We start from the raw sequence: 27,284 nt of genomic DNA on the forward strand, positions 1-27,284 counted from the left end.
GGAAGGGGCAGCATGAGCAGAGGGAGAGAGTTCCTTGGTCAAGTCCACCAGGCTAGGAAAGGGAAGGGACAGCATAAGTAGAGGGAGAAAGTTCCTTGGTCAAGTCCTGCTGGAGAAGACCCTTGTGGAGGAGCTCTGTCCCTGCTCTGGTAGGGTTATTGCTGGTGCCACCTAGAAGACATTGAGGTCCTTGCAGGAGCCTTAGTTGGGTTGCCTATTTGTAAAGTTTAGTCTTGGAATTGGTTTGGGTCTGGAGAAGCTCACTGGAGAGTGTTAGGAAGAGTGCTTGAGGGTGAACTGTCCAGCTGCCCCCTGGTGGTGTGAGTCTGTATCTCCCTCAGTGCAGAGGGCCCAGTGGATATCGGAAGGAGGCAATTGATGATCCTGCGGCAATGTGAGTAGATGACCCAAAATCTAGAAGTTATAGTGACCGTGAGCTTTTGGTCTTTCGGGAGAAGTCATAGTCACCCTTCAGCATTAGAGATTATGTGGGACATTTTGTGCAGCTCATCAAGATAGAGAGTTCAGTTCACCAGTTTTGGGGTATCCCATGCTCCCTTCACCCCATCCAAATTCACAGTTACAATAAAACACTCCATAAAGACATCCCTAGACTATTCATTCGAACCAGAGAGCGTGTGGAGGAAATGCTGTGTGCCTGGCTGTGTGCACCTTAACTGGGGGGGAAAGGAACCAAGGTCATCGGCAGCTCCTTAGCGGGTGTGCTACATAAAGAAAAGCTTTCAAAATAGCCTATCGGTTGTATGGTTAAGCTCCACTCCTGATCTCCGAAGTGGGGGGTACTTTCCTCCTTTTTTCTTGGGGCGGATTTCATCTTAATAAACCCTCTACATTTCTGTTTGGTTGCCAACTATCCTTAATTGTGACTGTGTTAGAACTGACTACTACGCGGGAGAATCGCCCTCCTACACTGTGGCCGTAACATCTAGGATAAACCTCCATTTTGGGCGCACATGTTCTAAATAACTAAACACTCTTTATATGCACCCATTATTTCGGGCTTCTCTATATCTCCAGATATCTGGACGTATATCTTGGTTTACTCTTTTGAAATCCATTTTTGGCCCCTCTTGAACCTACTTCTGCGCCCTGCTAGAGTGGCCAGAGTTCTGTTTTTCGAGGTCAATCAGTAGCACTTACCCAATCTGTCCTGAGGAAGCGAATCCTTTTGCGAAACACGTCAACAAGCACACATGGAGGAATTGTGGACCTGACTTTTGATATCTACATTACTTTCTACATATCAATGAACTTATTCATTATGATTGGATCCATGCCTCCATGTCTGTAGTTGGGTACCTGTCTTAGACTACTGTTAAGTAGCCGGTGTTGTTTGTGATTTTATATAGTGTATGGTTTTTAACATTTATTGTAATAAAGATTGTTTTGTTTTTACATGTACTGCCATATGTTGTGCCCACAAAATCATCTTTTTTTTTTGAGATTCTAGTTTACTCTCTTAATCCTTTTCTATAACATTGTTTAGAAACACAATTCAGACATGAAAAATACAGATATAAAGTAACATTGTTTGTAAACAACGATCATGACATGAGAAAGACAGATACAGAGTAAAATTGTCTATAAACATCGTTCAGACACGAGAAAGACAGATACAAAGTAACCTTGTTTATAAACATCGTTCAGATGTGAAAAAGTCAAATACAAAGTAACCTTGTTTATAAACATCGTTCAGATGTGAAAAAGTCAGATACAAAGTAACCTTGTTTATAAACATCGTTCAGACGTGAAAAAGTAAAATACAAAGTAACCTTGTTTATAAACATCGGTCAGACGTGAAAAAGTAAAATACAAAGTAACATTGTATTTGACTTTTTCACGTCTGAACAATCTCTATAAACAATGTTACTTTGTATTTGACTTTTTCACATCTGGACGATGTTTATAAACAAGGTTACTTTGTATTTGACTTTTTCACATCTGAACGATGTTTATAAACAAGGTTACTTTTTATTTTACTTTTTCATGTCTGAACGATGTTTATAAACAAGGTTACTTTGTATTTGACTTTTTCACGTCTGAACAATCTCTATAAACAAAGTAACCTTGTTTATAAACATCGTTCAGACATGCAAAAAGTAAAATACAAAGTAACCTTGTTTATAAACATCGTCCAGACGTGAAAAAGTCAAATACAAAGTAACCTTGTTTATAAACACCGTCCAGATGTGAAAAAGTCAAATACAAAGTAACCTTGTTTATAAACATCGTTCAGACGTGAAAAAGTGAAATATAAAGTAACCTTGTTTATAAACATCGGTCAGACGTGAAAAAGTCAAATACAAAGTAACCTTGTTTATAAACATCGTTCAGATGTGAAAAAGTCAAATACAAAGTAGCCTTGCTTATAAACATCGTCCAGATGTGAAAAAGTCAAATACAAAGTAACCTTGTTTATAAACATCGTCCAGATGTGAAAAAGTCAAATACAAAATAACCTTGTTTATAAACATCGCTCAGACGTGAAAAAGTAAAATACAAAGTAACCTTGTTTATAAACATCGTTCAGATGTGAAAAAGTCAAATACAAAGTAACCTTGTTTATAAACATCGTTCGGATGTGAAAAAGTAAAATAAAAAGTAACCTTGTTTATAAACATCGGTCAGACGTGAAAAAGTCAAATACAAAGTAACATTGTTTATAGAGATTGTTCAGACGTGAAAAAGTCAAATACAAAGTAACCTTGTTTATAAACATCGTTCAGACGTGAAAAAGTCAAATACAAAGTAACCTTGTTTATAAACATCGTCCAGACGTGAAAAAGTCAAATACAAAGTAACCTTGTTTATAAACACCGTCCAGATGTGAAAAAGTCAAATACAAAGTAACCTTGTTTATAAACATCGTTCAGACGTGAAAAAGTGAAATATAAAGTAACCTTGTTTATAAACATCGTTCAGATGTGAAAAAGTCAAATACAAAGTAGCCTTGCTTATAAACATCGTCCAGATGTGAAAAAGTCAAATACAAAATAACCTTGTTTATAAACATCGTTCAGACGTGAAAAAGTAAAATACAAAGTAACCTTGTTTATAAACATCGTTCAGATGTGAAAAAGTCAAATACAAAGTAGCCTTGCTTATAAACATCGTTCAGACGTGAAAAAGTCAGATGCAAAGTAACCTTGTTTATAAACATCGTTCAGACGTGAAAAAGTGAAATACAAAGTAACCTTGTTTATAAACATCGGTCAGACGTGAAAAAGTCAAATACAAAGTAACCTTGTTTATAAACATCGTTCAGATGTGAAAAAGTCAAATACAAAGTAGCCTTGCTTATAAACATCGTTCAGACGTGAAAAAGTCAGATGCAAAGTAACCTTGTTTATAAACATCGTTCAGACGTGAAAAAGTGAAATACAAAGTAACCTTGTTTATAAACATCGGTCAGACGTGAAAAAGTCAAATACAAAGTAACCTTGTTTATAAACATCGTTCAGACGTGAAAAAGTCAAATACAAAGTAACCTTGTTTATAAACATCGTTCAGACGTGAAAAAGTCAAATACAAAGTAACCTTGTTTATAAACATCGTTCAGATGTGAAAAAGTCAAATACAAAGTAACCTTGTTTTTAAACATTGTTCAGACGCGAGAAAGAGTAAAATACAAAGTAACCTTGATTATAAACATCGTTCAGACGTGAAAAAGTCAAATACAAAGTAACATTGTTTATAAACATCATTCAGACACGAGAAAGACACGCGACATACTAGATACAGGATCCAGCACTTCCAGGTAGGGGCCCCGCACGCCACAGCATAAGCCGATCAGCAGGTCCCGGCCAATGATTGACCACTGGCATCTGATGATCAGCAAAGAGGATCACAGGACAGAGCTGTGTGAATGTAAACAATATAGGGCTCTGTAAGCGGGGATGTGCGGCATCCCCTGCAAAACAGGGAAAAAAAAAGTCATATCCCTTATAAAAAACAGCACACATTGAATGCACCAAGCACTGTTAGGCACAAATTAAACCCTTCGATCGCCCCTGATGTTTTCCCCTTCCCAGCCAGTGTCATTCATTAGTACAGTGACAGTGCATATTTTTAGCACTGATCACTGTATTAGTGTCACTGGTCCCCACAAAGTGTCAAAAGGGTCAGTTAGTGTCAGACTGCCTACTGCACTATCACAGTGGCTGATTGCCACCATTACTAATATATAGAAAAAATAAAATAAATCAAAAATCCAGTATATATCCCATAGTATGTAGATGCTATAACGTTAGCGCAAACCAATCAATATACAGTTATTGTTTTTTTTTTTCTTGTTTTTTTTTTTTTGCCAAAGACGTGTAGCAAAATACATATTGGCCTAAATTTATAAAGAAATTAAGAAAATAAAAGGGGGTAAATCTTCCGGAGGTCAAGTGGTTAAACTAATACTGGGCAAAATACAAAACCTTTTTTTTTTTGTTGTTTTTTTATTTTTATTTTTTTTATTTAAGTTTTTGCATTTTTTTTTATGGATAGCATAAAGACAACTATCACCAAAAGAAGGCCTACAGGTAAAGCACAACTAAACAAACAGTTATTCCATAGAATGAGCGGTCTTCAGATGACGTGTGTGCTTGGACGTTGTGAGATCACTTCAGTCTTCATATGATGGATGAATATACAGCAGGAGATCAGGAGGACACAGCCAGATATCACCAGACGTATGAGGTTCATCCTGGTGTAATCTGTTTAATAAAAGTAGAAGAAATGGTTATAGAGCGTTATTAAATCCATATTCATGTTCTCCTGTGTTCTCCTGACCATACACGTTACAACCTTACCCATACAATCTCTGTACAAACAATTTTACATAAACAATTACTGTCCATGATACTTTTTTTCAATTTGTTCTAACATATATATTTCCAGGGCAAACTTTCGTGGTGTACCCCTTTCTTCTCAACGTTTGGACCTTGAAGAAGGAGGTACAATATGAAAGCTTGACCTGAATATTTGTGTGTTAGTGCAACAAAAAAAAAAAAAGACTCGCAGACAGTACTCAATGGTCCAAAACAATGCACTGTGTCTGTGTCTCTCCCTACAGCAGCTGAAAGCCGGATTCTCCCCCCTCTCCATTCTGCTGGCTTTTAGCTGCTGGAGGGAGAGACACAGACACAGTGCATCGCTCTGTAATTGTCCTCCCGTCTCACCACATCAATCCCCCTCCCTGTGCTGCCCACATCTAATTGACCCCTGTGTGCTAGGGCCCCCCTTGCCCCCCTCAGAGATACCGGTGATCCTTTCCCACAGGCTGCTGCAGGTACGCAGGTAGATGGAGAGTGGGGCACTGTGCACTCATTCAAATCATTTGGCGGAGGGGGGATTATGGTGTGGGGTTGTTTTTCAGGGGTTGGGCTTGGGCCCTTAGTTCCAGTGAAGGGAACTCTTAAGGCGTCAGCATACCAAGACATTTTGGACAATTTCATGATCGCATCATTGTGGGGACAGTTTGGGGATGGCCCCTTCCGGTTCCAACATGACTGCTGCGCACCAGTGCACAAAGCAAGGTCCATAAAGACATGGTTTGGGGTGGAGGAAATTTACTGGCCTGCACAGAGTCCTGACCTCACCCCAACAGAACACATTTGGGATGAATTAGGAGAATATGAGCCAGGCCTTCTCGTCCAACATCAGTGCCCGACCTGACAAACGCGCTTCTGGAAGAATGGTCAAACATTCCCATTGACACATCTCCTAAACCTTGTGGACGGCCTTCCAAGAAGAGTTGAAGCTGTTATAGCTGCAAAGGGTGGGCCAACTCAATATTGATCCCTACGGACTAAGACTGGGATGCCATTAAAGTTCATGCACGTGTAAAGGCAGGTGTCCCAATACAATTGCCAAGAGGCAATTTCTGCCTCTCAGATAAGTTCCCACTGACACCATTGATCTTTTTAGCTATCTGTAAGGAGGTAATTCTTCCCAATGACCACAAGTGTAAGGATCATTCTTCCCACTGACCATCACACTAATGTATCATGAATTGCAGATCTCTAATTTTTAGCAGGGGTTCCCGAGACCGGAGAACTATTTTAAGGCTGGTGTCCCAATACTTTTGCCAATATAGTGTATGTCATAGATTGCTGTGTGTGTGCAGCCCACTCTGTCCAGGTGAGAGATGATGATGCCCACTCACTTCCTGGTTAGCTGCAAGAGTAAGCACAGTGAGTCGATGATCAGGTGTTACCTCTGGTGCTGGAGAGAAATCTGGTGGCCATTTTGGGACGGTCTGTGTCTGATTGGGCAAAGTGCTCTCCAGGGACTTGGACAGCCATCTTAACCCAAGTAGCAATCCTCAAGCACACTGCATACAGAGGTCCTGCCTACTAAATGACCTTGTTACAAAACTGTGAAAGGGCCTTGCTGACCATACATACACGTTGGACATACCGTTGTATTGTTTATTATTCATTCCATAAACCAAAAACAAGATTATGTTTTGCCTGGTCCCTCTAAATCATTGCCACCCAGCTAGCCCCACCCACACGTAGACATGTGCCTGCACTGCATGAGTTAACTGCTCATTTTGTCCCGGGGCACACAGAAAGGCTATACTCACCCGATCCCTTCGATCCTTTGGAATTTGCTGTTGCCCCATGTCGATCAGTGGAGGGTTCCTGCCGCCCTCATGTCCAAAGGCTGTCTATGAAAACGTCACCTGTGACGAAACGCGCTCGGGAGGGCACATATTGACATCACCACATCGTTCTAGAGGAGGACAGACTCCTGTATTTTCCGGCCGGCATTTGTTTTTATACGCAAATTTGTATCTACTAACATGTAAGTGCAATGCTAATCTTTTAATAATCGTTCAAGACTGTATCAAGCTATGGTCAGTATTTTTCTTCCTTGAGCATATCCTGAGCATATCATTGAAGTACGGCTATGGACTCTGTGAAACGCCTAGGGAGGATTTTCAGCTATACGGTCCACTCCCTGTGTGTTCCAGCGGTGAACATTGAAAGCTAAAGGCCGTGGCTGGGTTACATCCAAACGCCCTTCATGTTTGCTATCTGGTAGGCAGGCTTATGATACGGTGGTCGGGCACTCTTTCTGTGTGTGGAGTCACTGTGGTGTCATGTAAAGGAGGACTGGTTCTCTATATGGACTATTAGTTTGTTCAACCACTATGTCCCATACACACGGTCAGACATTCCGACCACAAAATCCATCAGATTTTTTCAGACGGATTTTGGCCGCGACTTGTCTTGCATACACAAGGTCGGACAAAGTTGTCGGAAAAATCCGATCGTTCGGAAAGAGGTGACGTACAAAACGTACGACGGGACTAGGTAGAGGCCAGTAGCCAATAGCTTTCGTCTCCAATTTTTTTTGGAGACGATCCTATTTTGTTGTCGGAAAATTTTAGATCCAGCTCTCAAACTTTTTCCGTCTGAGAAAATCCGACAGAAAAAGTCCGATAGAACCCACACACGATCGGATTTTCCGACAACATAATCCGATCGGACTATTTCCGTCGGAAATTTCCAACCGTGTGTATGGGGCATTCTTATTATTTTCCATATGGATCAGTGATTCTCAACCAGGGTTCCGTGGAACCCTAGGGTTCCTCCAGAGGTTGCTAGGGGTTCCTTCAGCATTGGGCAATTTCTAGGCTTGTGCAATTCGTTTCGTAACGAACCGAAATTCGGCCGAATTTTGCATCTTTCGGACATTCGGATGCATCCGAATGTCCGAATAAAAAAATAACAAATTACAACGAATACGAAAGAAATATAACGAATGAATTCGAATGAATTCGACATGATTCGAAATTATTTCAACTGCATTCGAAATTATTTAAACTGCATTCGATATTATTTCAACCACATTCGAAAATATTTTGTGACCCGAGAATAGTACTAGCACTACAACATATACAAATTTGGAGTTTCTAGCACCAAGTGACCCCGAGATACATGGCCCTAAAGTCGGGTCACAAAATATTTTCGAATGTGGTTGAAATAATGTCGAATCATGTTGAAATAATTTCGAATGCTATTTCAACATGATTCGACATTATTTCAACTGCATTCGAAATGATTTCAACCGCATTCGAAAATATTTTGTGACCCGATTTTAGGGCCATGTATCTCGGGGTCACTTGCTGCTAGAAACTTCAAATTTGGATATGTTGTAGTGCTGGTATTATTGTGTTTGCATACCAAATTTGGGGTTTCTAGCTATAAGTGACCCCGAAATATGTGGCCCCAAAATCGGGTCGCAAAATGTTATTAGTTATTAGAGCAGAGAATGACATTTTGCGACCCGATTTTGGGGCCACATATCTCGGGGTCACTTATAGCTAGAAACCCCAAATTTGGTATGCAAATAGAATAGTACTAGCACTACAACATATACAAATTTGAAGTTTCTAGCAGCAAGTGACCCCGAGATACATGGCCCTAAAATCGGGTCACAAAATATTTTCGAATGCGGTTGAAATCATTTCGAATGCAGTTGAAATAATGTCGAATCATGTTGAAATAGCATTCGAAATTATTTCAACATGATTCGACATTATTTCAACCACATTCGAAAATATGGAGTTTGAGTTTCTAGCACCAAGTGACCGCGAGATACATGGCCTTAAAGAGGAAGTAAACCCTGATGGGTTTACTTCCTCTTTTTTTCCCTGCAAAGGTAAAGCATAATGGACTACTATGCATCGCATAGTAGCTCATTATGTGTCACTTACCTGACACAGGAGCCAGCGAAGTCGCCGCTGATCCCTGTAGTCCGCCGCGTCCATCTTGCTGGTGGCGTCTCGCAGCTCCGACCAATGACAGCGGCGAAGCCGCGATGACGTCACTCCCGCGCATGCGCACGGGAGTCGCGCCTCGCAGCTCCGCCGCTGTCATACGGCGAGGCCGCGATGACGTCACTCCCGCGCATGCGCACGGGAGTCGACAAATTTGGCAAATCCATTCTTGGACTTGCCGCATTTAGTGCGCATGCGCGCCGCTGTCTACGGCGCATGCGCCGTAGACAGCGGTGCCCATTTTCGGGCAAATATCTCCTAAACCATATAGGTTTAGGAGATATTACTTGGACCTACAGGTAAGCCTTAATCTAGGCTTACCTGTAGGTCAAAGTTGTTTGGAAGGGTTTACTTCCATTTTAAAGTCGGGTCAAAAAATATTTTCGAATGCGGTTGAAATAATGTCGAATCATGTTGAAATCATTTCGAATCCGGTAGAAATATTTTCAAATTTGGTTGAAATATTTTCGAATGTGGCCAATTTTTCGAATTCGGTAGAAAACTAAACGAAATCCGAAAACGAATTTAAGGAAGTTAACGAATATAACAAAACGAAATTAATGAATTAACGAATTAAAACGAAACTAAACAAATTTTTTCCTTTTGCACATGTCTAGCAATTTCTGCCTCTCAGATAAGTTCCGAAGATTCCATTGATCTTTTTAGCTATCTGTAAGGAGGTAATTCTTCCCAATGACCACAAGTGTAAGGACCATTCTTCCCACCGACCATCACACTAATGTATCATGAGTTGTAGATCTCTAATTTTTAGCAGGGGGTTCCCCGAGACCGGAGAACTATTTTAAGGGTTCCTCTGTGTTGAAAAGGTTGAGAAAGGGCGATATGGACTATTCGTTTGCTCAATTATTATTAACATAAATTTTGTGTGTGTTGGCGCAGTTCTTCCCCTCTTTTTTTTTTGTCTCTAGGTGTGATGACGTCAGGAACAGTCCAACCACCACATAAGACTGCTAGACCATGGGAAGGGTGTGGCAGGAGTGGTAGGGACAGGTTTATGCACTTGGAGGATCAACCTATTAGGTAAGTATATCTCCACTCTCCTCATCTCTAGACAAAAACAAGCCGTTAATCCATGTAGTGTGGGCACAGCCCTACCGTATGGGAATTCTTCTCAAAACTCACCATTCTGACAGAAGTCCAGCCGTATGACGGTTCTGGAGACGCTGGCAACTGGATGTGAGACCGTACAGGTCCAGCCGGAGTTGGTATCTGGGTCGGCAACCTGTATGGTTGACGTCTTCATAACAGTATTGGTCATGGAATCGTTCCAAGAGATTGACACGTCTTTTTTATCAACGGCGCATGTTAAAGTCACATTACAGATTTCGTTGCGTGTGACGTTGTGATGAATCTTGATGTCGCCATCCGAGAGTTTACCTTCAAAAAAAATATATATAAAAGTTCCACCAAAGAATGAGATGTCCCAGATATGGAAAACGTATGGGGCCAAATGTGAGGACTACCGAGACAGGAGCGTTTGTCATTAGACGTCACCCATTGCAAGACCCAACCAAACAACAACAAGAGCATGATGATATTAGGCTCCAGGGGGGGGGGGGGGGGGTAAATAGTAAGGGAATGGCTTTAAATTGGAAAAGTATTAGGAGACATTTTGTTAAAAAGTTTAATTCCCATTAAATAATGTCTTGGACGTATGTCTGGACCTTGTGCATGGTCAACAGGGCAAAATTCTAAGACCAGTCGTAATGCTAATGCAGATATTAGGAATTGTCTTTTTTATGCTGTAACTGTAATGGGGTCTATAATGTTTTCACACAAGATTTACACAACTTCTACTCATGATGCAACAGAAAAATAAAAAAATCCAAGTGAATCCTAATGGGTGGAAGTTGTGTAAAATTTGTGTTGTGTGACCCATTAAATATTTGAAATGAACCTGTGTACATCGCTTGGTGTGCAGTAAAGATAATCGGGTTGGATTCATTTTTCAAGACTGATTTTAGTTCTCTTCTTTTCACACACTAATGCCCCGTACACACGATCGCACATTCCGACAACAAAATCCATGGATTTTTTTTCCAACGGATGTTGGCTCAAACTTGTCCTGCATACAGGCCCTTTGGGTCTGCTATGGATTTTAAGGGGAACTCCACGGCAAAATGTATTAAAAAATCGGCGTGGAGTCCCCCCCAAAATCCATACCAGGCCCTTCGGGTCTGGTATGGATTTTAAGGGGAACTCCACGTCAACATAAAAAAAAAATGGCGTGGAGTCCCCACCAAAATCCATACCAGACCCTTATCTGACCATGCAGCCTGGAAGGCCAGGAAAGGGTGGGGGACGCTCGCTTACAATGTCACATAATGTAAGAAGGGGGCGGGGGCCCCCAGGCACATCACTGGGTGGCCCCACCCTTGCCTATTTAAGAGCTGTCAAAACAGACGGCAGAAGGCCTCCTATTGAGGCGGATCATATTAATTTTTTGATACTTATTAGGTCCATCGGGCGGTGGGGTAGACTTTGGATTTACATTGCCGGACATTTTTTGCTTTCTTTTTTAGTAAAGGGTTTGTGAAAAATTCTTTCTTGTGGTTTTTACTTTTTGACACTTTTTTGGTGAATGGGTAGGTGGCACGATGTACCCAGTGGGGGAGGCAGGATCTGGGGGCCCCAGATTCCGATAAGCCCCCCACCCTCAGACCCCAACAATCACAGCCCAGGGTTGTCAGGAAGAGGCCTTTGTCCCATCAACAAAGCACCCACCCCCCATGTTGAGGGCATGTGGCCTGGTAAAGTTGGGGGGGGGGGGCACTTGCTCGCACCCCCCCTTTTTCTGACCTGCCAAGCTGCATGGTCAGATAAGGGTCTGGTATGGATTTTGGGGGGTGACACCACGTCAATGTTTTTTCAAATTTTGGTGTGGGGTTCCCCTTAAAATCCATACCAAACCCAAAGGGCCTGTTATGGACTGGAGGGAGGGAGGGGCCCATGCCATTTTTTTTCCATCTATATTGCTGGGGGCCGGCAATACATTACAGCCGTAAGCAAGTTTAAATTACATTTTTTCCTTTAGAAATGTTATTATTGCTGCATCATGTTCTATACATCGCACAGATGTGCCACTTTACTGGCAGACTAAGGGGCCCCACAGGCACATATTTAAAGGCATTTTTTTTATTGTTTCACTTTAAGCATCATTAAAATCACTGCTCCTTTTAAAAACGATTGCTTTAAAAACTATTTTTTTTCGCATTGATACGTATCCCCTAGGGCAGGACCCAGGTCCCCATACACTTTTTATGGCAATAACTTGCATATAAGCCTTTAAAATTAGGACTTTTGATTTTTCATGTTTGTGTCCCATAGACTTTAATAGAGTTAGCATGTTTGCTAGCGCTTTTTGCTTGTTCGAGATGTTCTGGTGGGGGGGGGGGGAGGGGGTGTTTGGCCCATCCCTCTTTGTGGCCATTGGCAAGAAATCCTTCCCACAGATAGCTAAAAAATATTATTGCTGCCAGCGGTTACTTATCTGGGAGACAGAATTTTATTGCTCAAGGAACCAACAAACAACCACTGGAGGAACCCTGGCTGAGAAGGTTGCTCTATATAATGAGATCCCATAAACTCATTCTGCAGATGATGATCTATAGAGAGATAAGACGCAATGACTTACTGTATATGGTGAGGTTGTAGATCTGATTGCACTCCTCATCCTTATCTAAACGTATGTTGGTTGCAAACTCTCCTTGGTCATCTTTGGTCAACTTTGTGATGTTCAGTGATCCGTTTGTTCCATTGTAGAGTCTGTTTTTGAACTGACGGGACTTCACCTCCACAGATTCATGAGGCTTGGTCACAGCAATGAGGATATTCCTGAGGACCCAAGAAATTTCTGTCACTCCAGGCTGGTCCACTCGTAGAAGAACATCTCCTGATTCCTGGCTGAACACGTGTTTCATTTCTCCACAGGGAACAGCAGCACACAACGCATCTGAGAATGAGTGGAAGAATTAGATAGATAGACAGACGGACAGACCATAGTAGTATAGCAAAGAGAGAAGGATAGATAAATAAATAACAGAGACATAGAAAAGCTGATTATTATTATTTTTTTCATTTATAAAATAATTCACAATTTAAGAGATGACACTAGAAGAAGCCAGCAGTACGGAGACATTTCTGATGTTATGTGTTGCTTCCTCGTTCTTCACAACTGTACAGCTCAGTTATTTTTATCTTTAACTATTGCGAAAATTGGGGGAACTTAGAAAAAAAAACTCTAAAATATAATGAGAGCTACTAAGAAGAACATGCTACGGCCATAGGCGTGTGCACAGGGTGTGCCGGGTGTACCTGGGCACACCCTGATCACCTTGTGCAATGCAGATTCCTCCTGTTGAACCTACCCCCCGCGGCAGCTGAGGCTACAGAGAATGGAGAATTATCGGTGATCGGCAGCATACCCCCCCCCAAACAAGATTTTAAAAAAAGGGTTATTATCGGTGGTCGGCAACATTAACCCCCCCCCTGCTAAACAAGATTTGATATGTCGGCAGCATACCCCCCCCCCCCCCCCTTAGACAAGATTTAAAAAAAAGGGTTATTATTTATAACCCTTTTTTTTTTAAAGCTTTGAGGGGGGGGGGGGTATGTTGCTGACCACCGATAATAACACTTTTCTTTAAATCTTGTTTAGCAGGGGGGTGTTGGGGCCATAGGTGTGTGCACAGGGTGTGCCAGGTTTACCTGGGCACACCCTGATCACCCTGTGCAATGCAGATTCCTCCTGTTGAAACTACCCCCCATGGCAGCTGAGGCTACAGACATTGTAAAATAGGGAACCTCAGTCCTCAGTCCCTTTCTCTGCTATTTCACCAAAGGCCCTTAACCACTTGCCGACCAGCCACAGTACATATACTGCGGCAGGTCGGCTCTATTGCGCGGAACGACATACCTGTACATCATATACAGCGGGGGGGGGGGGGGGCTGATTGGCCAGAGGGGTAGCCAATCAGCACGTCCAGTGGGACATAATGTCCACCGGGGACCTACCGATCATTCCCTAGAAAGCAGAACGCCCATCATTCTGACAGGGGGAGAACACAGAGATCTTGTGTTCTTGCTAAGCAAGAACGCAAGCTATGGCTTTGCGTCATCTACAATGAATCTTCTGCTAATATTGTTCATTACTCTATAAAAATGAATAAATGGAATCTCCTGTGATAGTAAAAGTGATAGATACATTACTACAGGAACAGATGAGGACATCCTTACAGTTCTGTAGAGTTGACACCACAACGATCCAGAGGTAGAAATGAGACATCTTGTTTCTCCGGGTCGAATGTTGAAGCTAATAGTCAGTGGACACCTCAGACTGATCGATGTCATACATCCGGTATAAGACACGGGAAGTTTGTTAGAACTCGGCAGTAAAAAAAAGGAAGTTCTATCTGTATTAATATCTGTCCAGTGCTGAGCGGTGGGAGAAGGCAGATAGATCTAATTTACCAAAACATGATATGATGGTCCATTGCCTTCAATGCATTTTTATTTCCTGAACGTTTTGCAGTGCAGACACCGGGCTGTAAAGTTCCTCTCAGGGCCGTCTTTATTATTGATTGGACCCTGGGTAAAAAATGTTGCCCCCTCCCATGCAATTTCACTCTCAACCTGCTTTGAGTCTACAATAAATAGCAACTAGACTACTCAAAATCTGTTTACTTAATCAGATCAGGCTGCGATTGGTTGCCAGAGGTTACAGTTTATTATTACCACTCACTGACTGGCTGCTAGAGGTTACAGCACACATTATGGCTCACTTAATATTTGCTAGAGGTTTCAGCACATGACTTCTGCTTGTTGATTGGTTGCTAGAGATTACTGTGCATTGATACTGCTCACTGGTTGGTTGCTAGAGGTTACTGACCATCCTTACCACTCACCAATTGGTTGCTAGAGTTTACTGCACATTATTACTACTTACTAATTGGTTGCTAGAGGTTACTGCATATCCTTACCGCTCAATGATTGGTTACAAGAGCTTAGTGCACATCATTACTGCTCACTGATTGGTTGCTAAAGGTTACAGTACATCATCTCCTCACTGCCTGCACACCATGGACTGGGGAGGTGTGGGGACCCATCAATAGATAGAAAACTCCAATGTAACGGGGATTCACATTGACCGCTAATGTAATGGGGATTTACACTGGCCACTAATGTAATGGGTATTTACACTCACCACTAATTTAATAGGAGCATTCACAGGAAGCACTAATGTAAGGAGGGATTTAGACTGACCACTAATGTAATAGAAGTATTCACAGGAACCACTAATGTAAGGAGGGATTTACATTAACCACTAGTGTGAATGAAAGAATTTTATGCCAAGCCCCAATGTAATGAGAAGATTTACACTGACCACTAATGTAACTGAGGCATTTAGCCTGCTTTCACATTTGGGGACACATGCAAAATCGCTGACAGGAGGGAAGGGATGGAATTTGTGTCCCCTAATAAAAGCACCTACCACAGTGTAGTAAAACACTGGTTAGGCACACAGTTAACCCTTTGATCACCCCTGATGTTTAACCCTCTCCCAGCCAGTGTCATTAGTGCAGTGACAGTGCATTGTTTCAGCACTGATCTCTGTATTCGTGTCACTGGTCCCCAAAAAGTGTCAGTTAGTGTCAGATTGCCACCATTACTACCCTGTTTCCCCGAAAATAAGACCTAGCGTGATTGTCAACTATGGCTGCAATATAAGCCCTACCCCCCAAATAAGCTCTAGTTAAAGTGCGTGTAGGTCTTATTTTCAGGGTAGGGCTTATTTTCAGAGGAAACAGGGTAGGGCTAATTTGGGGGGTAGGGCTTATATTGCAGCCATCACCGACAATCACGCTAGGTCTTATTTTCGAGGGAAACAGGGTAGTAATGAATAAATAAATGAAATTATCCCATAGTTTGTAGCTATAACTTTTGCACAAACATATACGCTAATTGTGATTTTTTTTTTACCAAAAATATGTAGCAGAATACATATTGGCCTAAATTGGTAAAGAAATTCTATTTTCTTTCCATTTTTTATTGGATATGTTTTATAGCAGAGAATAAAAAATATTTGTTTGTTTTTTTTCCAAAATTGTCGGTCGTTCTTTGTTTATAGAGCAAAAAAAAATGCAGAGGTGATCAAATACCACCAAAAGAAAGCTCTATTTGTGGGGGAAAAATAGGACATAAATTGTATTTGGGTACCTTTACATGACCGCGCAATTGTCGGTTAAAGTAACGCAGTGCTGTATTGAAAAAATAAAATGGCTTTTTCATGAAGTTGGGTAAATCTTCAGGAGATCAAGTGGATAAAACAAGAATGATTTAAAAAAAAAAATAACATGGAAAACCGCCAAAAATGTGTATAATTCTCTACTAAGTAATATAAGGAGGAATAGAGATATTTTATTATTGTCATCATTTTATTATCATTTATTATTAAATAAATGGCTGTTTTAGGCACAAAAGATGAGAATATTTCTGTGAAGTGTTTGCACTTAGGTGGAAGGAATAAACTTGTTTTAGGCCCAAGAATTGGTCATTTCTTTCTGAACCCAGTACAAATATTGGTACTATTTGGAGAGAACGTGAAGAAATGTAAATTGAAGCCCCATGCCAAAGGTGTGGTATATCTGGACCACTAAAAGGTCCAGATATGACTTTATTCAAAAAGAAGACAAGAGGACAACTTAAAAGTATCCAATGTGTTTCAGGAGTCCAAAAAGCCCCCCTTCATCAGGGCTTGGTTGTGAATGGGCTAGAAGTCGACTTTTAATGTTATTTCTTCCAGTATGGTTACAAACACAGATCTTGTGCTCATTTTGGTTTGGTCTGTGCATGTAATCACATGCTGACGGCATTGAAGTCCTAACAAAAGGTTCTACTGGGAGGGCTTGTCAGAAACCATGAACTTAGGCCCAAACAGTCAAATCCCACTTGTTTAATAATAAAAGTAAAAAGAACAAACATAGTAAAAACATAGCAAAGGTTCAGTACCCGGAAACGGATAGTCAGCCAAGCCAGAAGTCAGGGATCAATGTAGAGGAACAGCAAGCAGGATCTGGAGCCAGAGGGGATGTCAGCAAAGCACGTCATGAACAGGATCGCAGGAGATAGTCTCTGTGATGTTGACCAAGGTGAAGGCAGAGAACCTCTGGACCGCACGGCTTAAAGAGGAAGTAAACCCTGATGGGTTTACTTCGTCTTTGATTCCCTGCAAAGGTAAAGCATAATGGACTACTATGCATCGCATAGTAGTCCATTATGTGTCACTTACCTGACACAGGAGCCAGCGGAGTCACCGCTGTCCCCTGTAGTCCGGAACCTCCATCTTCTTGGTGGGTCTCGCTGCTCCAGCGCTGTCATTCGTCAGAGCCGCAATGACGTCACTCCCGCGCATGTGCACGGGAGCCGCCACTCGCGGCACATGCGCTGTTAACTGCGGCGCGCTCAGTGCTCAGCGCAGACAGCGTTGCCTGTCTTTCGGCAAATATCTCCTAAACCGTGTAGGTTTAGGAGATATTTCTTGGACTTACAGGTAAGCCTTAATCTAGGCTTACCTGTAGGTCAAAGTGGTTTGTAAGGGTTTACAACCACTTTAAGTAGGCAGGACTGACGAGCAGGATATCATCAACAGCTGAGTAACTGTGGAGAGGTAGGAGCTGGCAATTAGCCGACAGCTGAGCGGCCAGCTCGGAGAAGGAAGGTGAATCATATTGGGGGATAAGTAATGACAGTACAGATAACACCTGAGAAATTCCTCTGGATGGTCAAGGTAACAATGAGAGTCAATGACTAAGAAAGTTCATGTATTTGCTCTCCGCCCGATAAAATGTTGTATTGGAAGAGCTGTGGATGGGACAACAAGGTCACCTGATCCTAATCAAGGTGGATCACATTTGGAAATAGGTAATACGACCTGAGAAAAGTCTGATGATGGTGTGGTGGTGAGGCTGGAGGGAACCACATTACAGGGATGAGGAATATGATAATACAATAGAGGAGGCAGAGCAAGAAACTTTCTACACATACCTGTTTTCCTTCTTGCATCCCATTGGTGATTGGTGCGAGTCTAGCATTGACATTCATGGCAGCTGCCTTCTACCTCCCTCCTACCCCAACTATATTAGGACACAATCCATATCCCTGGATCTTGGGGTTTTCAATACAATTTTATATTTGCACCAAGAAAATATTGATTACTGTGATTAACAAATCCTAACAAAAAAACTAACCAAAAGTCCCTCTCAACCATCATTTTGCTATAGGCCGGGCGGGACTTTTGTCATTTTGGGTGGACGTCATAAAATGTCCTCCCAGAACACCCCTCTCATGCGACCACAGGGCCGTGCAATGGCATAATCTGTCACCGTCTGTATCTGGATCACTATACCAGTCCGCTACCAGTACCATGTGATCGGTGTGACCAATCGCAGCAGATCACATGACAGTTGTAAACAATGGATGGCTTCCATTCATGCCATTCATTGTGTTGCTAGCTGTGATTGGTCACAGTGATTACATGGTACAGATGGGCTGTAATTGGCTCTGTCTGTACCATGTGTTCCCTGTGACCAATCACAGCTTTGGCTATTCACAACAAAAAAGGCACTGAATGAATCAGTTTAATAATGTGTAAAAAAAAAAAAAATCGCGATCACTTCCAGAGTAGTATGATGTTACTATGGATTTTTTTTTTGTCCTCATCACATTCATGCATTATATGTGGTTCTTTTAAATTTTAAAGATCTGTTTTTCTACGTTATAGACATACCAACATGCCATCTAATTATTGCTCTTCACCCCTGATGAAAGTTCTGTGATACCAGCAACTAGAAACGCGTCGGGTGTGGGTTATAAGTAAAGAGTATGTTCAACATACTCATGGGTTGGCTTATTTTATGTATCCATGTATATACACATTTGTAGATATACAACAGGGACACCGTCAGTTGAGGGGTCCCTCTTGTTTGAGTCTGTTTTTGTCTTGTAATTGTTAATAAAGCATTTTTTATGTTTTGAATCGTACTACTCTGTGGAAGTGATTACGATTTTTTTTAACAGTGTGTTAAAAAAAATCATAAAAATAAGAAAAAAATGTAATAAAAAAAAAGAAGGAAATAAAAAAATATATATATATTGTTTTTTTTTACATTCTGTCACCAGGTCAGTGTCCCTGATCGCCGCCACACCAGTTATATAATGATACTGTACTGCACTGGTGGCAGTATGTAAAAAAAAAAGGGTAATTTGGGGGTATTTGTACTGCGTTCGTGTTTTTTTTTGGGCCTCAAGAAATGAGATTGGCCGTCAGTACATCAGGACTGATCAATTATCAGATACTGTATATATAACAGAGTTTGGTTGTTAGAGGTTACTGCACATTATTACTGCTCACTGATTGGTTGCAAGAGGTTAGTGCACAGCATTACTGCTCACATATTGGTTGCTAAAGGTTACATCACATCATCTCCTCACTGCCTTCCTGCGTATTCACATGCACCAAAATGCAGGGTGTGTTGGCACCGTGTTATTTGGAAGAAGGGTTCCATCTCCAATTTGCTTGGTTGCAGGCAGGACTTTCAAGCATGATCCTTTACCTCCCCAGTGGGTAGCATTCAGCAGAAGTGATGGTGGATGTGACCTCAAGGGGACATTATATACATATGAATGCCACCTCTATTTACATATCGATGCCACAGTCCATGACTATTTACATAAAGCTGGGCAGCAGCAGCAGAAGTTTACACTGAGATATTGGGACACAGCATGGGACTAAAACTTCAAGGGATAAGGGAATTTAAACTGGGATAGTTGACAAGTATGAGGCAGCTGCTTTGGGCCCCACTACAATGACAGGGCCCAGGGCAGCTGCCCCTTTTGCCCTGCCTTAAAAACGGCCCTGACACAATGTGTAAATCTTGAGTGAAAGTTGTTACCAGATACCAGGCCCCTAACAGTGATCTTGCCCATTGTACCCAGTCAAAGCTTATTTTCCAGAGCATACTTACCAAGATATTCATCCCAGTCCCCACAACTGTCACCTCCCCAGTCCCATTCTTGATATGCCCACCTTCCACGTTGACCCCCCCCCCCCCAGATCAAACCCACTTTCTTTATTGTCCTGACCAGATCACATCCACTTTTCAGGTGGTCCCACCCCTAATTATGCAGGAGCTGCCCACTTTGACCCGTAATCCCCTCCGTTATCCTTTTTTGAGTTACTGTGCATGTTCTGCAACTCAAACAAGGGCAAAGCTGTGATCCTGGGTTCCACACCATCTTTGGGAGAAAGAACTGTGACGTGGCACTGTGCTGGCAAATCTGGGACAGTTAGCATCTATGCCAGGGGTGTGCGGGTTTATCTGCTATGACTAAAATATTTCTAACACAAAAACACATCCCTCATTCTCATATCAGGGAATTGGGAACTATACATCTGAAATAACAAAGACACGGTGTATATTATCCTGCACATGACTTTATTAGCATAACAAGCAGCGTAAGCAATGGTAACAACTTCAACGGGATGCACTTAATCGAGATAAGTATAGTCTTCGGTGAGTGCCAGCCCGTGTAAATAGAAGAAGTGTTGGGTACATGGGGATTAGGAAGGATCGGTGAGGAATCTAAAAACCGAGTTGGTACTTGAAATCTGTAGGCCCTGTTCCATGTTACATAAGTCATAATAGTTGGATTCGAATGTGGTTTTAGAACACAAGTCAAGGTTGGCCAATGGAACCAGACCTGGGAGATGTTTCTCCAAATCACTGTCTGGAGCTCTTAAGCCCCCATACACACTATCAGTTTTTCTGCTGAGTTTTTCCTTCAGGTTTACCAAAACCATGTAGTACAAGGGCCGGCCTGATTGCATTCAAATTGAAACTCCTAAGGTTTGACCTCATATTATATGGTTTTGGTAAATCTGAAGGAAAAACTCAGCAGGAAAACTGATGTGTATGGGGCTTGAAGCTTGGGTACTTCACATTCCCTAAATACTTGTACAATGTCAGGGCTGTTCCAGCAATACCCATCACATTGGTGAACTAAAACAACTTTAGCTTGTACTTCGACATGGGCCTATTGTTGATGAGTCTTTGATGACTACCACATTGGTGAACTAAAACAACTTTAGCTTGTACTTCAACATGGGCCTATTGTTTATGAGTCCTTGATGACTATCAGACCACATAAACAGACTTCTGAAGAAAGACTTAGGTATGGAGGCCTCAGGGATGACTGGTGATGGGCCTAAATCCAAAATCTGACTTGTCTTTTGGACTTAGCCAGTCCTTCTGTTCTTCTTTCTATGCTAGCACAGAAATAAGAATTTGTTTATGAGTCCTTGATGACTATCAGACCACATAAACAGACTTCTGAAGAAAGACTTAGGTATGGAGACCTCAGGGATGACTGGTGATGGGCCTCAGGGATGACTGGTATGGAGGCCTCAGGGATGACTGGTGATGGGCCTAAATCCAAAATCTGACTTGTCTTTTGGACTTAGCCAGTCCTTCTGTTCTTCTCTCTATGCTAGCACAGAAATAAGAATTTGTTTATGAGTCCTTGATGACTATCAGACCACATAAACAGACTTCTGAAGAAAGACTTAGGTATGGAGACCTCAGGGATGACTGGTGATGGGCCTCAGGGATGACTGGTATGGAGGCCTCAGGGATGACTGATGGTGGGCCTAAATCCAAAATCTGACTTATCTTTTGGACTTAGCCAGTCCTTCTGTTCTTCTCTCTATGCTAGCACAGAAATAAGAATTTGTTTATGAGTCCTTGATGACTATCAGACCACATAAACAGACTTCTGAAGAAAGACTTAGGTATGGAGACCTCAGGGATGACTGGTGATGGGCCTCAGGGATGACTGGTATGGAGGCCTCAGGGATGACTGGTGATGGGCCTAAATCCAAAATCTGACTTGTCTTTTGGACTTAGCCAGTCCTTCTGTTCTTCTCTCTATGCTAGCACAGAAATAGGAATTTGTTTATGAGTCCTTGATGACTATCAGACCACATAAACAGACTTCTGAAGAAAGACTTAGGTATGGAGACCTCAGGGATGACTGGTGATGGGCCTCAGGGATGACTGGTATGGAGGCCTCAGGGATGACTGGTGATGGGCCTCAGGGATGACTGGTATGGAGGCCTCAGGGATGACTGGTGATGGGCCTAAATCCAAAATCTGACTTGTCTTTTGGACTTAGCCAGTCCTTCTGTTCTTCTCTCTATGCTAGCACAGAAATAAGAATTTGTTTATGAGTCCTTGATGACTATCAGACCACATAAACAGACTTCTGAAGAAAGACTTAGGTATGGAGACCTCAGGGATGACTGGTGATGGGTCTCAGGGATTACTGGTATGGAGGTCTCAGGGATGACTGGTATGGAGGCCTCAGGGATGACTGGTGATGGGTCTCAGGGATGACTGGTGATGGGCCTCAGGGATGACTGGTATGGAGGCCTCAGGGATGACTGGTGATGGGTCTCAGGGATGACTGGTGATGGGCCTCAGGGATGACTGGTATGGAGACCTCAGGGATGACTGGTGATGGGTCTCAGGGATGACTGGTGATGGGCCTCAGGGATGACTGGTATGGAGGCCTCAGGGATGACTGGTGATGGGTCTCAGGGATGACTGGTGATGGGCCTTAGGGATGACTGGTATGGAGACCTCAGGGATGACTGGTGATGGGTCTCAGGGATTATTGGTATGGAGGCCTCAGGGATGACTGGTATGGAGGCCTCAGGGATGACTGGTATGGAGGCCTCAGGGATGACTGGTGATGGGTCTCAGGAATGACTGGTGATGGGCCTCAGGGATGACTGGTATGGAGGCCTCAGGGATGACTGGTGATGGGCCTAAATCCAAAATATGACTTGTCATTTGGACTTAGCAAGTCCTTCTGTTCTTCTCTCTATGCTAGCACAGAAATAAGAATTGGAATTCCTAATGAGTTTTAGAACAACGTTGGCTTAAAAAAACAAAACAAATGGGCTTTCTTTAAATAATTGCCTGGTGTTTTCAGGTGTACTTATCCTGAATGAATGCCCAATGACGGGGCTGTTCTGGCTACACCCACCAAAGTGCTGTACTACACATTACACTGCACAGCCCCTTAATATCTGGTAGGTGACCCCCATACATGACCTTGCTGAACAGTTTAGATTCCTATTCCAGTGAGTATTATATGGTTAAAGCACAGCTAAATAAACAGATACGCCTCGCAGTGCACACTGAGCCCAGTGTACAGTCTTCAGTTGCCACCTGCCCCTCTGGACGTTGTGCAGTCACTCCAGGCTTCAAGAGACAGAGAAGGAAACAACCGTAGAACATAGCCGGATATCATCAAACTTTAAGTCACCATGGGTTCTGAAATAAAAAAAAAAAGAAGAGGTCATAAAGCATTATTCAATTTATATTCACTTTTTTCTTGCACTCTACCAACGATTCCGGCGTTATCAAAAGAATGTAAATAATAGGAGTATTTGCATGACTTATGCCGCGTACACACTTCCGGACTTTCCTGCAGACTAGGTTCCGACGGGATCAGTCTGTCGGACAATCCGATTGTGCGTGGGCTAGTCCGACCGTTTTTTATAAAAAAAAAAAAATCAGACGGACCTAGAAATAGAACATGTTTCAAATCTATCCGAAGGACTCAATTTCAACGGACTAAAAATCGGGAAAACCGTTCGTCTGTGTGCTGGCCCCGACGGACCAAATACGACGCAAGGGCAGCTATTGGCTACTGGCTATTGAACTTCCTTGTTTAGTCCAGTTTACGTCATCACGTTCAAAACGAAACGGACTTTCGAAGGGACTTAGTCCGGTTGTGTGTGGCCAAGTCCGTTTCATTCAGAAAGTCCGTCGGACCTCCGCCGAACCTAGTCCGTCAAAGTCCAGTCGTGTGTACCCGGCATAACTCTGGTTATAGGAATTAATGTCCCATCAGCTTTGGAAAAAGTTTTCTCAGCTGTTTTGCTTTAACTGTAATGTCCTTTGGAATAAATTGGCATGTACCGAAACAGTATTTTTTTATATATATATACGCTGCAGTGCGTATCATTACATTATCAACAGTGGCTGGACGGCAGCAACGTTGTTCCGGGAAAATGTATTCATACGTCTTCTTGCTCGCACACCTCATGTGCACCCTCAGGGGCATGCAGCGGCCCAATCTGTCATTGTTGTGTGCCTTGGACACAGTGGATTACAGATCGGGGTCATTGGCCTTGTACAATGTGATTGTAAACCCTGTTACACAACTTGTACCTACAAGTAAGCCTATATTAAGGCTTACCTGTAGTTACTGTAAATATTTCCTAAACCTGCATAGTTTAGTGGATATTTACCATATACGCTTGCGCCGACGTTTCGCGCCGTTTCTTCAGCTGCTGTGGTGTGACCGCATGCGCATGCGCGGGAGGGACGTCATCGTGTCTTTGGCCAATCACAGCACTGGAGCCTGCGAACCCGGAAATAACTATGGAAGACATGTCGCCAGTCACAGCGGTGGGATCGCTGCAACAGCTTTGATCTAAGGTAATTACTCGATAATGAGCTAGTATGTGATGCATACTAGTTCATTATGCCTGTGCCTTACAGGGTTTTTTTTTTGGGGGGGTGTTTTGGTTTACAACCTCTTTAATACTGGCTTTGGAAGCATAAGTCTGTAAGTAGGCTGTCATTAGTATTGAATTAATTAGTATATGTTCTACAAATTAAACAACATTTTTATGTGCGTTTGGAAGTAGTTTCTGCCAGGGAGTTCTTTTAGATGAGCCTAATTTTCTGTTAGCTCGTGCCTTAACATTAATGTAGCATGCCTGACACTAGAAATGTGCAATTCGTTTAGTTCCAAATACATTTTTTAACAAATTTTGACAAATTTGTCATCTCCGAAATTCCCAAATTTCGGAAATTCTGAAATTGGAAAATTTCTGAAATTGGAAAATTCTAATTTGCAAATTCAGAAACTTGGAATTCTGAAATTCGAAAATTTCGGAAATTCGGAAATTTTAAATTTCGGTAGTTTCGGAATTTTGGAAATTCAAAGATTTCAACTTAGGAAATTCTGAATTTCAGAAATGAGAAAATTCTAAAATGTGGAAATTTGAAAATCTGAAAATAAGAATGAAAATCTGGAAATTGAAAAGAATGAAAATCCGAAAATCTGAAATAATTACTATTACTAACTATTAAATTATAGGTATTGGAATTTCCTTTCATTTTGGCTGTTAGTGAACGACACGAGTACAAATTTATCCGAAGTTACAAATTATTTGAAATAAAGAATGCCGTATCTAAAAGAATGGAACGTAATGATCTAATAATAATAATAAACAATAATAAAAATAGAACCTTTTTATTATTATTATTTATTATTAATTTGTTCCATTCCATTTGTTTAGATGCTGCATTCATTATTTTGGATAATTCGTAAATTCAGATAAATTTGTATTTGTTCACAAACAGCCAAACTTGGAAATTCCAACATCTATAATTTAATAGTTAGTTAATATTAGTTAGTTATTATTTAAAATTTTACTGATTGTCTTTCTTTTTTTTTCCAGATTTTCGAATTTTCTAATTCCAAAAATTCAGATATTCGGAATTTGAAAATTCGGAATAAGAAAATTCTAAATTAGGAAATTTGAAAATTCTAAATTAGGAAATTTGAAAATTCGGAAATATGGAAAATTTTACTGATTGTCTTTCTTTTTTTTTCCAGATTTTCGAATTCCAAAAATTCAGATATTGGGAATTTGAAAATTCGGAATAAGAAAATTCAAAATTAGGAAATGTGAAAATTCTAAATTAGGAAATTTGAAAATTCTAAATTAGGAAATTTGAAAATTCGGAAATATGGAAATTCAGAAATGTGAAAATTTGAAAAATTCGGAAATTCGAAAAATTAGCATTTTCAGATTTTCGAATTCCGAATTTTCTAAATTCCGAATTTCTGAAAAAAGCAAAAAAAACCCGAAAATGAACAATTTTTGTCAGTGCACATATCTACCTGACACTAATTGCATTTTTGTAATGTAATGTTAAATGCTAATGCGTATTTTTATAATTTGTGATTACAGTTTTACAAAGAATAAGAAATCGAATTCTCAGGTAAGATTACAACTGTTAACCCTTTTTCCTCTGTATTTTTTTGGGAAGTTGTTAGCTGTCTACCAAGCCTTGTACTTCAAACACATTGTGAGGGCAGAACAAGACCAGATGTGTCAAAAACAAAGGCCCGTGGGCTGAATCCGGCTCCCCCAGGCCATTTCATGTGGCTCTTGCACCTCTCCTGCAGCACCCCCTCGCCTCCACCCCCGCACCTTGTCTCAGCAGTCAGCAGCAGAGGGGAGAACAGAACTCCTCTGCCAGATCCTGTGCTTCTTGTTGCAACCGTAGCGAAATTAATTTCTGCTCCCCCTCCCCCTCCCCCTAAGCAGTCAGCAGCAGAGTGGAGGACAGAACTCCTCCTCCAGATCCTGTGCTTCTTGGTGCAGCCGCCTGTCTGAGCAGTCCCCAATAAAGTTTCTTGTGGATGATACCGCCGGTGTGTGACCCTCCTTTGCAAATTTGCATGATCTGCTACAGGAGTGTGAGTGGCCTACGTCCTGGTTGGCACCTGCCCTTCACAGCTCAAGTCTTGAAGTGGAGTTCCAACCCCCCACAAAAATTTTAAAGTCAGCAGCTACAAACACTGTAGCTGCTGACTTTTAACATTAGTATACTTACCTGTCCAGGGACCCCGCGATGGTAAGAGAAACCAGCAGTGAAGCCGAAAGGCCTGTCCAGGGATCCCGTGATGTTGGCACCCCAGCTGATTTTCAGATCGCCTCTCCGGTGCTGCCGCCACCATTCGTGGTAAGGGAAACCGGCTGTGAAGCCGAAAGGCTTCATTGCCTTTCCAGGGATCCCGGAATGTTGGCACCCCAGCTGATTTTCAGATCATCCGTCGGGTGCTGCTGCCGCCGCCATTCGTGGTAAGGGAAACCGGCAGTGAAGCCTTTCAGCTTCACATGCCGGTTCCCTACTGCGCATGAGCTTTTTAACTGGCCTGGCGGCGGAGGAAGAAGAAGGGGGCCCCAACTTCTGAGGGACTTGGGCGCGGTGGAGTCTCACGGAAGTGGGGATGGGTACCTGTCAAAAACAGGTACCCGTTCCACCCTCCCCTTGAAAGGTGCCACATGTGGCTCCGGAGGGGGGGGGAGGAAGCAGATAAGAGGAGCTTCTACTTTTGGGTGAAACTCCTCTTTAAGTTATTACTAAAACCAGTAATAATTAAATCCACAGGCAATTATTTAATATGATAAAGAGTAGACACATTTATATAGTCTTATGCCGCGTACACACAATCGGAAATTCGGCCAGCAAAAGACCGATGAGAGCTTTTGGTTGGAAAATTCCCACCGTGCGTACGCTCCGTCGGAACTTCT

The 27,284-nt window shown here is 42.0% G+C and overlaps 2 protein-coding genes across 9 annotated transcripts in view; both read right to left on the reverse strand.

Moving 5' to 3' along the window:
* Nucleotides 1-27,284, reverse strand: part of LOC143942751 (SLAM family member 9-like) — a 91,334-nt gene that overhangs the window by 27,886 nt on the left and 36,164 nt on the right. For 3 of the 8 annotated variants that reach the window (XR_013264829.1, XR_013264834.1, XR_013264833.1), the window contains exon 3: nt 20,295-23,214. The exons of 2 other annotated variants lie outside the window; for them this stretch is intronic. The gene's annotated coding sequence lies outside the window, so the exon portion shown is untranslated. Of the gene's footprint in view, nt 1-20,294; nt 23,215-27,284 lie in introns of those variants that run through there. 3 more of the 8 variants (XR_013264831.1, XR_013264832.1, XR_013264830.1) reach the window with 3 other exon arrangements.
* On the reverse strand, nt 3,544-14,374 carry LOC143942743 (uncharacterized). The gene is made up of 4 exons (XM_077464128.1): nt 14,057-14,374; nt 12,456-12,773; nt 9,944-10,198; nt 3,544-4,724 (listed from the first exon to the last, which is right to left on the reverse strand). The coding sequence occupies exons 1-4, from the start codon at nt 14,103-14,105 to the stop codon at nt 4,597-4,599; spliced, it is 750 nt and encodes a 249-aa protein (XP_077320254.1). The 5' UTR covers nt 14,106-14,374; the 3' UTR covers nt 3,544-4,596.

This window comes from Lithobates pipiens, unplaced genomic scaffold (assembly GCF_037356315.1).
Source record: "Lithobates pipiens isolate NorthernLeopardFrog02 unplaced genomic scaffold, aLitPip1_a1.2 Scaffold_30, whole genome shotgun sequence".
In the NCBI taxonomy this organism is placed as follows: Eukaryota; Metazoa; Chordata; class Amphibia; order Anura; family Ranidae; genus Lithobates; species Lithobates pipiens.

Coding starts and splice junctions, on each gene's coding strand:
- LOC143942743 (XM_077464128.1), bottom strand. CDS start 14,105: ATGTCTCATTTCTACCTCTGGATCGTTGTGGTGTCAACTCTACAGAAC. Junction 12,774..14,056: donor GGTGTCAACTCTACAGAACT/GTAAGGATGTCC, acceptor ACTCATTCTCAG/ATGCGTTGTGTGCTGCTGTT. Junction 10,199..12,455: donor CTACAACCTCACCATATACA/GTAAGTCATTGC, acceptor TTTTTTTTGAAG/GTAAACTCTCGGATGGCGAC.